Below are 14168 nucleotides of genomic sequence, written 5' to 3'. Positions count from 1 at the left end.
ACGGCATGTGCAGATGACAAATTTTAAAGAGTTTTTTCCGCTGTCTGTACCTACTGTTTTTATTTCTACGCAGCCTCACGCGTCCAGATTCTTCATTTGGCTTTCCTGGGTTTTTGCTTCTGCCGCATGAAGATTCAAACCTACAGCACTTGCCGCAATAACCAATCCGTGCGTGGAGGCATTTAACTTCTCAGCCAATGAAAAGTGAAGGGGCGGGGTCAGAATACCCGGCAAATCCCGTATTTGTCTGGTGACATTCTATTTAGTCGCCAGGAGATGAGAAGGCCGTGGCAACGCCACGCATGCGCACACGTAGTGAGGGGGATTCGGGCAGCTTTCGAACCCGCTTCCGTAGACAGCCGCTGCAGCGCATGGCAGGAGCTAAGGGAGCCTCAAAAGAGCCACTGGACCCCGTGAGTCAGAACAAGATCTTCTGCGAGACGATCCGGAAGGAGCTGCGATGCCAGCGCCTGCACACGGAGTACACAGTGAACCCGCTCCTCAAGGGTACGGTACTGGGGGCAGGGCAGGGCAGAACCAGGCAAGTAGCTGGGAGGAGAGAGAAAGAAGCGGCGGCGGCGACCATAGGACGTGAATCTCAGGGCCAGCCCCAGAACATTTGGGTGCCTGAAGCGAACGACGCCCCAGTTCATCATACAAAAGCCAACTGCACAAACAGTTAAATTTAATGACAGAATAGTGTCCCCCACTTCACCAGAGGGCAAAGACTTTCCCAACCTGATGCCGTCTAGGTGCGTTGAACTACAACACCTATCATCCCCAGGAGCTGGCTGGTGCTGACGGGCACCATAGTCCAACACACTTGTAAGGACCTGCTTGGTTCAGAGGATGCAGGGCAGAGTGTGTGCTGTACACAACCAGGGCTGCTAAGAATGGGATTGCCAGAAGAAATGGCCTTAACCTCCAGCACCTGTTGCCTGAAACATTTGCCTCACTCCACCTGATCAATGGGCATATAAACTTAATCCTCCACCTCAGGGTTAATGGAATCCTAAAGTCATATACCCAATTTGTAATGACAGTGGTTTTCCAGTCTTCCCTTGTACTTCAAAAGGCAGCTTGACACAAGTGGGGAAATATACAGCTAAGCACACCTTAGGGTCTTCTATAGTCTTCTATAGAACACCTTCTATAGTTGAATCTATAGAAGAAAACAGCCATGGAGACTAACTGAAAGCATTTATATATTTATTGTACCACAGGAATCTATTTTTGTTGTAATAGATTAACAAAACTACCTGTGAAACATAATTATCAGACTCTCTTTAAAGCAAAGCAGCTTTGGAAAATTTTCAATATTTTTCTCTTGCCCCACTTGCAGATTATGCATCTATTACCCATAGTACATTCTTGTAGACCTGCATTTACGAAAAGGTGTTCTTAGCTGAGTTGCTACCCAAAAAAGGATGTGTGTACACACAAATAAGTGGAGCAATAACTTTTTAACTTTGGTAGTCTTAGCTCTTGCTTAAACTCTTTCAGAGAGTGATTTGGATTATTTTCGTTTTGCCTTTAGTTCATACCTTAACTGGAAAACCTATGTCTTGGCATGATAACTTAGAAGAACCTGCAGATGGTAAGACACCCTTGCCTTCAAACATTTTAAACTGTTTAGTCAGAGAAACAGAATGAGTATCTAAGAATTATTTTGCAGCATGGATCAGAGGGTGAAGCATAGCATGTGGGAATATCATAACATTCTTCTTTGTAAACCCAAATGTCTTACTTCTGGGCATCAATTCCAGGTGGGACATATTTGTAGAGCATTTTTGTAATCTGCATTTTGGCCACCAAGGCTCAGTTATAATTTTCATTAACTGTTGTCCTGAAAAGCCTCTGACCAGTAGATCAAATTCAAATGGGAATGCCATTTTAGAACAAAATCTTTCACATGAACCCGTGAGCCAAAAGCAGTTAGCACATTGTCCTGAAGAGGCCAAGGCTGTGTTGCCGTTGTTGATACCTGCCATTGTTTCTAGCTTATGGTACCTGTATGAATGCCCTCCAAAATGTCATCCTGAACTGCCCTGTTCAGCTCTTGTAAACTCAAGGCTGTGACTTCTGTTATGAAATCAGTCCATCTCCTGTTTGGTCTTCCTTCTCATATTCTGCCTTTAACCTTCCTTAGCATTATTGTCTTCTCCAGTAAACCTTGCCATTTCATGATGTACCCAGAGTAAAACAGCTTCCATTTCATCACTTTTGCTTCTGGGGAGTTTCTGGCTTGATTTGAACTAGGATGCTCTTGTCTTTCTGTTGGTCAGAATATTTCCAAATCTCTCCTCCGGCACAGTGTATCAAACACATCAATTTTCTTCTTGGCAGCTTTCTTCACTGTCCACAGTGTTCACACCCACACAGTGATGGGGAATACAATAGCCTTAGTCTTCTAATTTTTTGACTACCATCTATTTGTTATTACAGATAAAACTGAAATGCATTATTACTGATTTTTTCATTATATCTTGGCAATTCAACATACACAGAAATATGTATTTTCTTGCTACACTGATTCAAGATACCGACAAGATGCAAATGGTCTCAAGACATCGAACTTCTTTCAAAGGAGGAATTTGTAATATGCATGAAGCATCTAACACATTAGCTAGTGCATTTATTCTATAATACTGTACTATTGAGTTAAACCCAACATTGTGCCAGCAAACATCCACTAGGACAATGGGATGTTCGCCTTCTCTTCTCCACTGAAGCCTAGTGTGTCTCAAAATCGCCTCTGAACTGGTATTGAAGGCAGGATGGGGGCTGCAGAGAGCATGAATTGCTCCTTCCTGTTTCTGCTAATGGAAGGATCATCAGGATTCAACCCACCATTTTTACATTCTATTTTCATGTGAAAATTAATGGGAGGGTTTAACTCTGAAATGCAGCATACAAATTCTGAAATAAAATGAAAAAATCAACATTTGGGATACAAGCCAGCACAATATAGGCCTGCATAAATACTATTAGTTCAATACTACATAGCAAGAGCACATTACTTGTACAGATGTCACTGTATTGTAGGTGTACACAACTTCTAATGCTTTATTTCCATAACTGAACCCAACAGCTAAATTCCTGAAGATTATTCATCATGCTGCTCTTGAACCAACCAAGAAATACACAGAACCTCAAACTGAAAGTCAGGAAATTGGCTGGTATTCCACACCATTGGTGAGTGAAGTTTCAGGGTACTTATGGGGAGATAAATGTTGTGGGAAATTGCTACATAAGTATTGAGATCCAAGAATCTTAATTATATAGAAATATAAAATAATTCTGATACATTATAGTAGGGGTAGATTTCATTTTGTCCTGAGGACTAGATAACATTTTGGAAAAAGCTCTTAGGATTTGTTTTTTAGTAGTGAGTGGGATCAAAGGGAGACACAAGCAAAAGTGGCTGGGATTGAAAAATCCAACCTCCTCCCACTGAATTATCAATTTATAGTGGGAAGCACGTCTACTCAGAATAGACAGCATCATCTATGCCCACATAAGTAGAATGGAAGCACTTTTATCCAGTAAGAACTTTCCCTTCTGTAGCATGGCCAGCTTGCAAGCCCCCTGTGGATCTCATCAGGCCCATGGGCCACACATTTCCCTTTCCTGCATTATACTTATGGCGAAGTCTGGAAAGACTGTAGGTAATGTGACACCTTCAGAAGTCTGACATTTCATCACATGGGGAAGGGAAGTTTCAGCAAAATATACAATTCCTTCCTTCCTTCCTTATCTAAAAGTTCTGCTATTCCCCTTCGCAGATCAGCATCAACAGGAATGACAAAAGGTTGTACTTCCCAAGTCGAAGCACTGAAATCACTCAATACATGGCTGCTATGTGGCGCCTGAAGGAGATGACAAAGGATAAGAGATAAAAAGGATATAGCAACACTTAGTTTGGCTGGAAGGATCCTAGACACCAATTTAGGATTTTTGATCTGCATTGAACCCCTCTCCTCATTATGATAGGATGCAAAATTGAGACTATTGGCAAGTAAGATCTCTCGCTGATCATTTACTGATTGTAATAAATTTGTTCCTGCTGTCTGTACTTATACCTAAGAAGGCCATTTTTATGGTGGGTGAATAGGAAAACCTGTTCCCCTTCAGAAGGAATTATCTAAGCATCAGCTATTCGTGCAGTGATTCAGTGACAGGTGCACCCAGCTTCAGAATGGGAGAACAAGCCCAGATGCCCTTATGAAGGAAGAGGTATTGAGTGTCAGAAACAGTGGATTCGCTCCTTCAGTTCCATGCAGGCAGAATATGGCTTTTCTATCAGATACCCAGGGAACTGAAGGACTCTCCAAGATCCTTTCAGAGCAAATCAGACTCTCTCTTTCCCAACATATTGGTATCGATGAAGTGGTCAAGCTGTCATCACTATTTAATTCAATATCTCACAGAATAGGCTCAAGGGAAAAAAACAAATCAGTATGAGAGAGAGGCAACAAAGTATCTGGTTTTTATCTATGTATAAATATTGCAGCATCAAGGTCAGGCAGAACTATCTGCTGCCTCCATAGCAAGTGGGAAGAAGGTCAAGTAGGACAAGGCCAACGTAAGTTCATGGTGATATGCTGACCACCTGAAAGAATTCAGATCTAACAAAGAAGAAAAGTCCGTCCATTTAATTCTTTATCGGGAGCGGTTCTTCATTTTCTGCCTCATCTTTTTGCCGGGTCTCTTCTGAAAAGTGATAAACACACACAATTGTCCATTAGCTTATCACCTTACTCGTGTTTCACACACGAAAGGCAGAAAAATTGGAGTGGGGGAATGAATGCAACCATGACAGTCCAGCTGCAGCAAGAAATTCCCAGTTGGTTGCTGCTCACTAACATTATTTTGAATGTTTATATCCCACCTTTCTTCCATCAGGGACTTTTAAGGTGCTCTGTACCCCAAGTCCTTAGAGCATATTCTTGGGCATTGTTTTATTGTTAAATTTGGCTAGAACATAGTCATGCTGACTATCCATTCCCTCTTTCCTGTTCATGGTAGGTACTCACATTGGCACCCCTTTTTCCGGCTTTCCCAGGACCTTTGTAGTGCGCCTTGCTAGCACGGAAGCTTGACACATCATTGTGACTTTCCTGAGTATTCCACTTTGACCCTTTCTTCTTGCCACCAAAACCAAACTTCTGGTCCTTGTAACGCCGTTTGGCATTTGGTCTAAAAAGAAAAACAGTCATGCTCGTGTACTTGTTTATCTGTCGCCTGATATTTTACACCCCAGCCCACTGACGGACTTTCTCACATGCATTCTCCAATGCTCAAAATCATTCCTATCTTTTGTTCTGTGCATCTGGTAACTGACATGTTGAATACACAGGTAGTGCATTTTCAAATGCATGCAAGCACCAAAAACTTTAAAAACACATAGAACTGAACTTGCATGGTTCAAACACAAAAAACACGAAACTTGGGAAAGCTGCATTCCTGTCCCACCCCTAGAAAGAGCCTTGTGCAAGAGAATTAAGCATAATGGCCTTTTGTGCCTGGAAGACTGTGGAGGCTTTTGATTTTTACTAAGTATTCAATTGCAAAACTGAAATTATAATAAAAAGTAATCCAAATGAAGATCTATTCATGCTAAAGTAAAAGTAATCAGTTTTGTTGGAAATCCTGTCATTTCTTATGTCTCACCCTTTCTTTACTGATCGGCCTCTAACCCCCTCCTCTTTCTTCTTCTTTTCTGGAGGAGCTGATGAATTCTCACCATCCAAGAAGTCCAATTTGTCTGAGAGACCTGCATGAATGACAGAACAGTGCAAAGAGCACTGGTTTAAGCATGGGCTTTGTCTCCCAAAACATATCTATACATATCAATATTTTTTAATTCTCTACAGTCTTTTTTAACCATCTTCTGGGTCCAGTCACTGTCATTCTCATTTTACAGATAAGAAACTAAATGTGAATTTAGGTAGCAGAAGCAGCTAAATCATATTGCACAGAACATGTATATATTTGGCCACAAACACTTGGGAAAGAGGATGCAACCTGCTCTTTCTAGGGCTCTGATATGCAGTAACTTATTAATGTCTAATGTACTGATGTGGAGACATCACTCTCACCATGATTTTAAAGTAAGAGGCCAACTGATAGCTTCTAGAAAGGAGAAACACAAAGGCTGTCAAGTGTAGAAATGCAGTGGAATGGTGAAGAAACTGAAAACCAGAAAAATTCAGGAAAATATTCCTTCTCTTCAACCCACCCTGAAATCTTCCCCAAATCCTTGAGGGTGGCAGGGGAGAACTTTGGTTTGGGTGGGGGTTATCTGTTTTTCCCCTGCCTTCCCCAAATCCCATCTTTCTGCATTTTTCCAGGTCTTCACATCCCTAGTCAATTTATATAAATGAATCAGCCTGACACAGAACACAAAGATAAATTTGGGCAAAAAAAATGTGATGAGCAATAAAGAACTATTAAAACTAGGAAATCATAATTAATGCTTAAATGACACATTCAGAGTCTGCATCCTGATGGGTCTTCCCTAATCAATGACTGTTTTGTGTGTAGAGCCCATGCCCAGTCACAGATAAGGACGTGCAATAGAAATAATAATTTCCTGTCCATTTGGTGTACTGATTATGATTTTGAGTTGCAAGTTCAAAGCAACCATAGACTATCTATTGGGACAGTCCTTTAAAGTAAGTATAACCCTTCTATTATGTAACAGTGGCTGGTGACCCCTACATAATTTCCCACAAATACAACTTGTTGCATCTTACATTACACCCATTTTCCACTTCTCTGGTAAAGTGGGGGAAGGGGGCAGAATGAGACAAAAAGAGTACTTAACCTTTTTGGTATTTCTTGACTGCATTCAACATTGTGGACTTTTCTTTCTGCCTCTTCTGCAGCACTTCAGTTTGTACCTATCAACAAGCGAAAGAATGCAGGGCTTACTCTCCCTTGTACTGTTTTCCCCTAACACCCCTCCTTTTGTGAGATGCACTCATTTATTTATGAAATGTATACACTGCACCAATAGTCCTACATAGGGCTTTTTGGGTGGTGTAGAATCAGCGCTAAAACCTGATAATAAAACAAGTAAAATACAAAATACAATATTGACAATGACATAGCTCATTAACTAAGATTATTTTAAACAGGTATAGTAAACTAAAGCCATCAGTAAAATTCATTAAAATGTTTAAATCAATTCAACATTATTCAGTTATTAAAATGTCTGGAAAATAGAACCGTCTTTGCCTGGTGCCAAAATGATTGCAATGAGGGCACCGGACATACTACTGTGGGAAGCCTATCCCAGAAGTGGGAATTCCCTTCCCGCTCCATGTGTTTGGATTCCTGTGTATGAATCTGCACATAAGCTAGAGGATTCCAATTCTGAGGCTGGCCAATCAGAACAGCAGGCATGTCTTTCCCTTCCCTCCCACTCAAGGCGCTTATTGGGATCTTGCTGCAAACGTTCTCACCTTTTTGCCGTATTTTCTCAGAGCACGGAGCTGTTTTGCTTTTTCAGATTTTTCCATAGCTTCTTGTTTGCTCTTCAGTTTTTGCCGAATCTAATTAAGACAGAGTGATCGATACGCTTTTTATACAGATGAAGGCAGGATTCTGACCTTGCAAGTATAAAACTTTCCTCGTTTGTGACAATGACCCTCTTCTCAGATACCAAAAATAAAAACTAGAGCCATTTTTTTAAAAGAGTACTGCATTCCTAAATACCAAGTTTCATGATTGACGTAGCATTTTAGGACTACTCAAAACTGTAACTTTTAAACAGAAGTTTGTCCAACATGATCACACAACCATGGCCTGCCATGGTTTCTGTATCATTCACCTAAAGTTATAACCATCTGTGACTCTGATTGATTGGACTCACCTGACACAGCACAGGTCATGCGTTGTGGCTTCAGTTGCCCAAATGCTGACCAGCATGAATACTGGCTATGGATTGTCCACTTATGTGAACCTAATCAGATAAACAGCCTTTGCATAATCCATGGCCTAAATAATACTCTTATAGTTGTATTGAATGTGTCACTCAGTAGACCCACTGAAGTGAAGGGGACTTAGAACGAGTTAATGATCCAGTCTCCACGGGCCCCCTCAGCCACTCAACTCCACTCCTGCTTCCATTGCTGCTTATTCCTACTCCTGCACTCAGCTCAGCAGCAAGAAGGCAGGACGTTGGCAAGCTTTGTGGTAGCAGAAAGCAGCACCAAAGGGTGAGGGAGGGAAGAAAGCAAGTGACAGAGGTGGCAGAAATGAGATGTGAGTGAGCAAGCAGACATGTGCAGGGCAGTGATGGCTTTGGGGTATGTGCAGGGCACAAGGAGCATCATGGAGAAAGAAACAAGTGGGCCTGTGGACAAGGAACATGGCAGCAGAAGCAAGTACACGGGCAGGCAAGTCAGCAGAAGCAACAGGCGTTTGGGGCGGCAGGTCAGTGATCAATGGGGTAGCAGAATGGCAGGCAGGGGAGAAGAAAGAAGCCAGGAAAAGAATGTTCTGGGGGCAGAGGACAGAAGAAAGAGTAAATACAGGAGGGGGGAATAAGAGAAAATCTTTTAAAAATGGCAAAAATTACATATGCACCCCCAGTCCAGGACGAAAGCTATAAAAGTAACCTGCAAATGTAAAAAGTTTGTCTATGATTTAGACTAAAAACAGAATAATCCTAATAATGTTAAGGATTTTTAGTACTGGAACTATGCTGTGGTAATTTTAGTCTCCATTGTTTAATCCAGAGGTGAGCAAATAAACTGACTCCAGCCATTGCTTATGTGCCAGAAAATTACAAAAGACCTTTCCAATGTGATGGAAGCCAAGGAATCTTGCACTTAGGACACAAGCAAATGGGGAGCATCTGAGGTGTGGGATGATGTTCATTAATCAAGCAGACAACTGCAGTTTATAAAAGCAGCACAGATTCTGTGACTGCTCCAATTAGTCATCTTTCTATCCCTCACCGCATGCTGCAGACTCTTGTTTTTCTGAGATGACTGAACATCAAACTGCACATAAAGAGACAGGTAATTGCCTCAGCATCCTCCATTATTTTTTGTGCTGAACAGCTAGTATCTGACATCCCTCTTGTTTCACAATGTATTATATTCTGTCCAAGACCAGTCCCCTCTGCAGGCAGCAGCACTGCTTCCAGAGTTCAGTTCAAACTGTAAGGGCACCTGGCTTATGACCAACTTATTTATTTAAACATTTGTATGCTGCCTATTGTACAGCACCTCTGGGCAGCTCACAATTAAAAACTAATGATCTGAGATGCTGCACACATTAAAAATAACTCTGTTGATGTTCTTCTCTGCAATCTTCCTCCAAAGAAATGGCAGCTGGCACCACTGAAATACCAGAATAAATGTGCTACAATTTCAGATCTTACAAGCAACTATAAATATCCATTGCAGCAGCTAGATGAAAAGAACTGAAGAGCCGCAAGACCTTACTTTCTGCATCTGTTGATCTGATTTTGCCATCTCTGCAAAATAGTCATCAGGCCGCCTAGTTGGGATTTTGAGCTGATGCAGCCGAGGTAGGGCTTCTAGTACAGACACTTGGGCCTGATGATAACTGGAGAAGCAAAAGTGTAACATATTAAAACTTTTACATCCTGCTGGAAGCTAAATAGCTTAGATGTTTTATTGAGCACTATGCAAGTACTACTGCTAAATATATAGTCCATAGCTTCAAACCAGAGGTCCACAGTTATAGGCATTATAACCTAGCAGCCACTATTATTGTATCATCAAGTCATCTCTTACAGTGGCTCTATAAATGAAAGCCCTCCAAAATGCCCTATCCTCAGCAGCCTTGCTCAGCTCATCTTGGATAAAATAAAGAGATCTAATCCCATCTCTCCCTTTTTATCTAAATATATTATTCCAGCCAAGACATAAGGATAAGCTTGCCTGCAGAGATCACATACAAATCTTACCAGTGCAGAACCTGAATTCTTATCTCCCGTTTCTATTGCTTTGCTCTTCGCCACAGGACTACCAGGCAGCTTGTGATATTGCCTTCTGAGAGCTTACTGCTGTTGATTGAATTCTTTCTTGTCTAGGTGGGCCTTTTTTCAATACCTTGCAAAATGTTTCATCTTTGTACAGAGACAATGTCAAAGCATTCGACATGATTTTCCAAATATTGTGTACATGCATGTGTGTCAACTAAGAAACAACTAAGTCATCAATGTGAGGGATGCTGCACACTGACAATTCATGACTGATATGTGGCAGCTGAATTTTCAGGAATGCTGTTAGTATCTGTTGCATTTTACTGCTGTGAGTTCACAGGATTCCAACTGTATTGCACCAGTACTAACCACCTGTCATAATTGGAGCATAGAATTGCTCTGGCAAGTTCAGCACAATTTTAATACAGAATGTGCACTTTCCAATGGGCAAAGGAAATGTACTAACAACCTTTCATATAAAAGGAATATCTTTTGCTCCTCAAACAGATCACACTATATAAACATAGAGCAAAAAGCAACAAAATGTTTCATTCCATTTAGCATTTTCAGAGGTACTGCAAGTATATAAATATAGTTGATATGCCATTAAATTTCTACATGTGTGTGGTGGGCAATGATACTGCTAACTCAAAAAGAGGTAGCGTGCAAAAAAGGTGGCTCCTCTTGTTATGTTTATGGCTGAAGTGCAATACATTAGGCTCACAGTGCAGAAAGAAATTCAACCTCATAACAGACTTACAATCTCATTTCTCTTTTGAAGTCATCCTCTGGGTCAATAGCATCTTTGTCAAGTGTGTGACCAGAGGCTGTAGTTGTAGTATTTTGTGCCAAAGAAGAAGTAATATCAAGCCTTTCAACCCAGCTTAGGTGCTTCTGGAATTCAGATAAGCATTGCTTCAGTCCATCCTAGGCAAAAGCATAGTAGTTGTACATGAGTGAATAAAACAGGATTCCCTTATACTGTCAAGTATGCCAAGAAAACCTGCAATGGAAGTCTGAGATATTTCTGTCCATATGCACTGTAGACAAGCCATCAATAGATATTGCACTGATATAACCATCTCTCTAAAAATATCAAATTCTTTTCAGTTTCCTATAAAACATCAAAAGCAGCTCTTATGATTCCTATCCAAAGAGAAAGCAGAGTTTTTTGAACCCCATGCTTTATCTTTCACACATCTACAAATAAAACAAAATGCTTCTGCCTCAACAATGCCAGCATAAACTAGAGCTGATACAGATTTTCCCTATAAAACAAATAAACAGCATTTTTACTCATTTATTTATGGAATGTATAAACTGTTCTATATCTTTAAAAATTGCAAGTAGTGAACAGTAAAGCAAGAAAGAATCAAAATACAAACCAATCAGCATTTTAAACCAATTTATACAAGTTACTTGCCCTCACCCAAAATACCTTCGTGGTTCAAGGAAGTGAAGCATCCATTGCCCTCATCCAACAATGGAAAGTCCTAGATTCCAGGTAATGAATGCAGTGTAGAGACTGAACTTTATTCTTTCCAAATGTTAAGAAGCAGAAGCTCAATCTGCCCAAACAAACTAATTACTCCAACGTCACTATCACACAATACTCACCACATTGTTGAAAGCTTTTGGTTGTCCTTCTAGCACAACATTCAGGCCTGGTTTTAGCGAACCTTTAGAAAATGCTTCCTGGAGCTATATTCGAGAAGGGAGATAGGTTAATGCCAGGCCAGAAAACTAGCACACACAGTATCAAAGATGTCAGCTTACTCACCCATAAATTCCTTCATAAAAGAAAGGAATATGGAACAAACAAAGCATAGATGTGGGGCTGCCCTTGAAGACAGTCCAGATACTTCAATTGGTACAAAATAGAGCTGCCAGGCTGCTGATGGGGACTGGGCGTAGTTCTCATATAACCCCAGTCCTCCGTCAGCTCCATTGGCTCCCCAGTGAAGTCCGGGCCCAATTCAAGGTGTTAGTTATCACCTACAAAGCCCTGAACGGCTTAGGCCCTGGTTACCTAAAGGAGTGCCTACGTCCATATATGCCCTCCTGCCCCCTGAGATTGGCGGCAGAGGCCCTCCTCCGAGAACCCTCCGTGAAGGACATTCAGAGGGTGAGTACTCAGAGGAGGGCTTTCTCTGCGATGGCGCCCAACCTATGGAATGTGCTCCCCAGAGAGGTCCGCCTGGCGCCGTCCTTATTTGTTTTTCGGCGCCAGGCCAAGACCTTTTTATTTAAATGCTATTTTAATTTTATTGTATATTTTTATATGCATTTGTTTGTTTTTGTTGTGAGCCGCCCCGAGGCTTTGTTGCAATGGGGGCGGCATAGAAATGTTTTAAATAAATAAATAAATAAATAAATAAATAAATAAATAAATAAAATGTTAATGGTTTATTTGACCAGGCTGGATCCACTATTCTATTTTATTTTATCTTTTGTATTTATTTATGTATGAATTTTTTGTATTTTATATGCAATTTTAATGATTGTAAGCCACCCCGAGGCTCATGCGATGAGGCAGCATATAAGTTGTTTAGATAGATAGATAGATAGCTAGATAGATAGATGTGAGTGCAAAGGAAAGATAAAGGAAAAATCCATGACAAGGTGGTCAAACTGCACCAAGGTAGGAAATGCAACTCTGTCAGGATTTACATGAGTATTTTTGGGTCTAGAATCTGGAAAGCAAGCCCCTAGCTCAAATCTTGTTTCAGTCACAAGTCCTCTAGGTTTACTGTTAACCAACTTGTTACTGTTTTAGCCTCAGCCCATCCCAAAGGATTCAGATTCACAGAGACAGACACATTTTGAGTGCACCTCAGCTTTGATCCATTGACATACTCTGCATAAATTATCATACTATTAGCTCTGATGTAAATGCAGAGCATAGCTCCTACCACACTAGCATTACAAGCAATCTAAGATAACTATAAATCCCATGAACAACCATCACAGCTTATCTTTGTTCTAGAAAAACTGAAGCATGTCTAATCTACAAAAACAAGGGCCGAACTCTACCATCATCACACAAGCTTCTCTGAAACTTAGCTTCATCAGTCCCCACTGCCCCCAAATTTTCACATCTCCAATTGATAAACTACTAAAAGTCTGGTTCATGCTCTGGTAGGGAAATTTCAGGGAGGAGGCTATTGGTGGCTACTAGCAATGTTAGCTAAATGCTCCCTATCAGAGGCAGCATGCCTGCATACGCCAGTTGCTGAGGAGCTTGGGCAGGCTGAGATTTTGTGCCCATCCTGCTGGAAGGATCCCGTGTTCACAATATGAATAAAGTGTTGGACTGGATGGACCTTTGGTTTGATCCAGCATGGCATTTCTTGTTCTTATATGCAGCCGCCCCCCACTGCTTTGCAGCATGAACACTATGCCAAACTTACCTCTCGATCGGTAATAACAGAGTCTTCAGAATCTGATGATTCTGACAAGTACTCCTCCATTTCCACGTGGAGCGTCACACACTGTGTTGTGGGATGACCAGACTCTTGACTCTGCCAAGCTGCACCAGGCAGAAAATATCAGAAATCACACTCCACATTTCGCGAAATAGGTAAAATTACTAGCTCCTGCCCACGCTTGCCAGGCCGGATACACCATTCACTTGTTACTTAAACTATTTATAGTTTTAACACAATACACGGAACATGAAGAAAATTAGCAGGTAAAGTATCCTCACAGTTACTTTTAAAGCCCGAAGAAACAGCTCCTGTCGAACGCCAACCTGTCTCCGAATTTTGCATTACAAATCCTTCGGAACAAGCTCACCCTGCATGATCCTCTACATATCTGCTGAGAAGCAATTCGTACTGTGTTCAATGCCACTGACTCCAAGATACGTGTACAAGGCGTTGCATCCCCCATCCCCATTTATTCACCTTAAGAACGACGCCGACCAGTCGCTACTCGCCAAACCACGAGGAAGGAAGGCACAGCACCTCTTCCGACTTCCGGGACTTTCCTCCCCGGAGTATTTCCGTTTCCGATCGGTCATTTTCCGTCATGCAACCAGGACGCCGTCTCCATGGCAACCAGGCTTGCAGCTGTTGTCGTCCAGCTCTTTTCTCTGGGAACCGGGGAGACCTTTTAGCGAGTGAAGTCGAGAGCGCAGCTGTGGGGAAAGTCCGGTCGCTCAGCGGCGAAGAACGGCGCGCGAAGAGGACTAGCGCCAAAG

At 41.6% G+C, this 14168-nt stretch overlaps 2 protein-coding genes across 4 annotated transcripts; one reads left to right on the top strand and one right to left on the bottom strand.

The window, feature by feature from the left end:
- The first annotated feature begins 332 nt into the window (after nucleotides 1-332).
- FAM183A (family with sequence similarity 183 member A) lies at nucleotides 333-4075 on the top strand. The gene is made up of 4 exons (XM_044443116.1): nucleotides 333-507; nucleotides 1538-1597; nucleotides 3092-3195; nucleotides 3786-4075. Exons 1-4 carry the CDS (start codon nucleotides 372-374, stop codon nucleotides 3897-3899), a joined length of 414 nt encoding a protein of 137 aa, XP_044299051.1. The 5' UTR covers nucleotides 333-371; the 3' UTR covers nucleotides 3900-4075.
- A 302-nt stretch (nucleotides 4076-4377) lies between these two features.
- Nucleotides 4378-13951, bottom strand: EBNA1BP2 (EBNA1 binding protein 2). 3 transcript variants are annotated; one of them, XM_044443085.1, is made up of 10 exons: nucleotides 13873-13951; nucleotides 13378-13496; nucleotides 11585-11668; nucleotides 10728-10894; nucleotides 9462-9585; nucleotides 7470-7559; nucleotides 6830-6905; nucleotides 5674-5776; nucleotides 5037-5199; nucleotides 4378-4713 (listed from the first exon to the last, which is right to left on the bottom strand). In XM_044443085.1, exons 2-10 carry the CDS (start codon nucleotides 13435-13437, stop codon nucleotides 4663-4665), a joined length of 918 nt encoding a protein of 305 aa, XP_044299020.1. In that variant the 5' UTR covers nucleotides 13438-13496; nucleotides 13873-13951; the 3' UTR covers nucleotides 4378-4662. The 3 variants fall into 3 exon arrangements, with proteins under 3 accessions (XP_044299020.1, XP_044299028.1, XP_044299010.1); XM_044443093.1 differs by lacking the exon at nucleotides 13873-13951 and adding an exon at nucleotides 13805-13823; XM_044443075.1 differs by lacking the exon at nucleotides 13873-13951 and adding an exon at nucleotides 13674-13784.
- Between the last annotated feature and the right edge of the window lie 217 nt (nucleotides 13952-14168).

This window comes from Varanus komodoensis, unplaced genomic scaffold (genome assembly GCF_004798865.1).
Source record: "Varanus komodoensis strain SLA01 unplaced genomic scaffold, ASM479886v1 scaffold1, whole genome shotgun sequence".
NCBI classification, from domain to species: domain Eukaryota; kingdom Metazoa; phylum Chordata; class Lepidosauria; order Squamata; family Varanidae; genus Varanus; species Varanus komodoensis.
The sequence above is the reverse complement of the archived record's forward strand: the minus strand, read 5'-3'. Positions and strand labels throughout refer to the sequence as shown.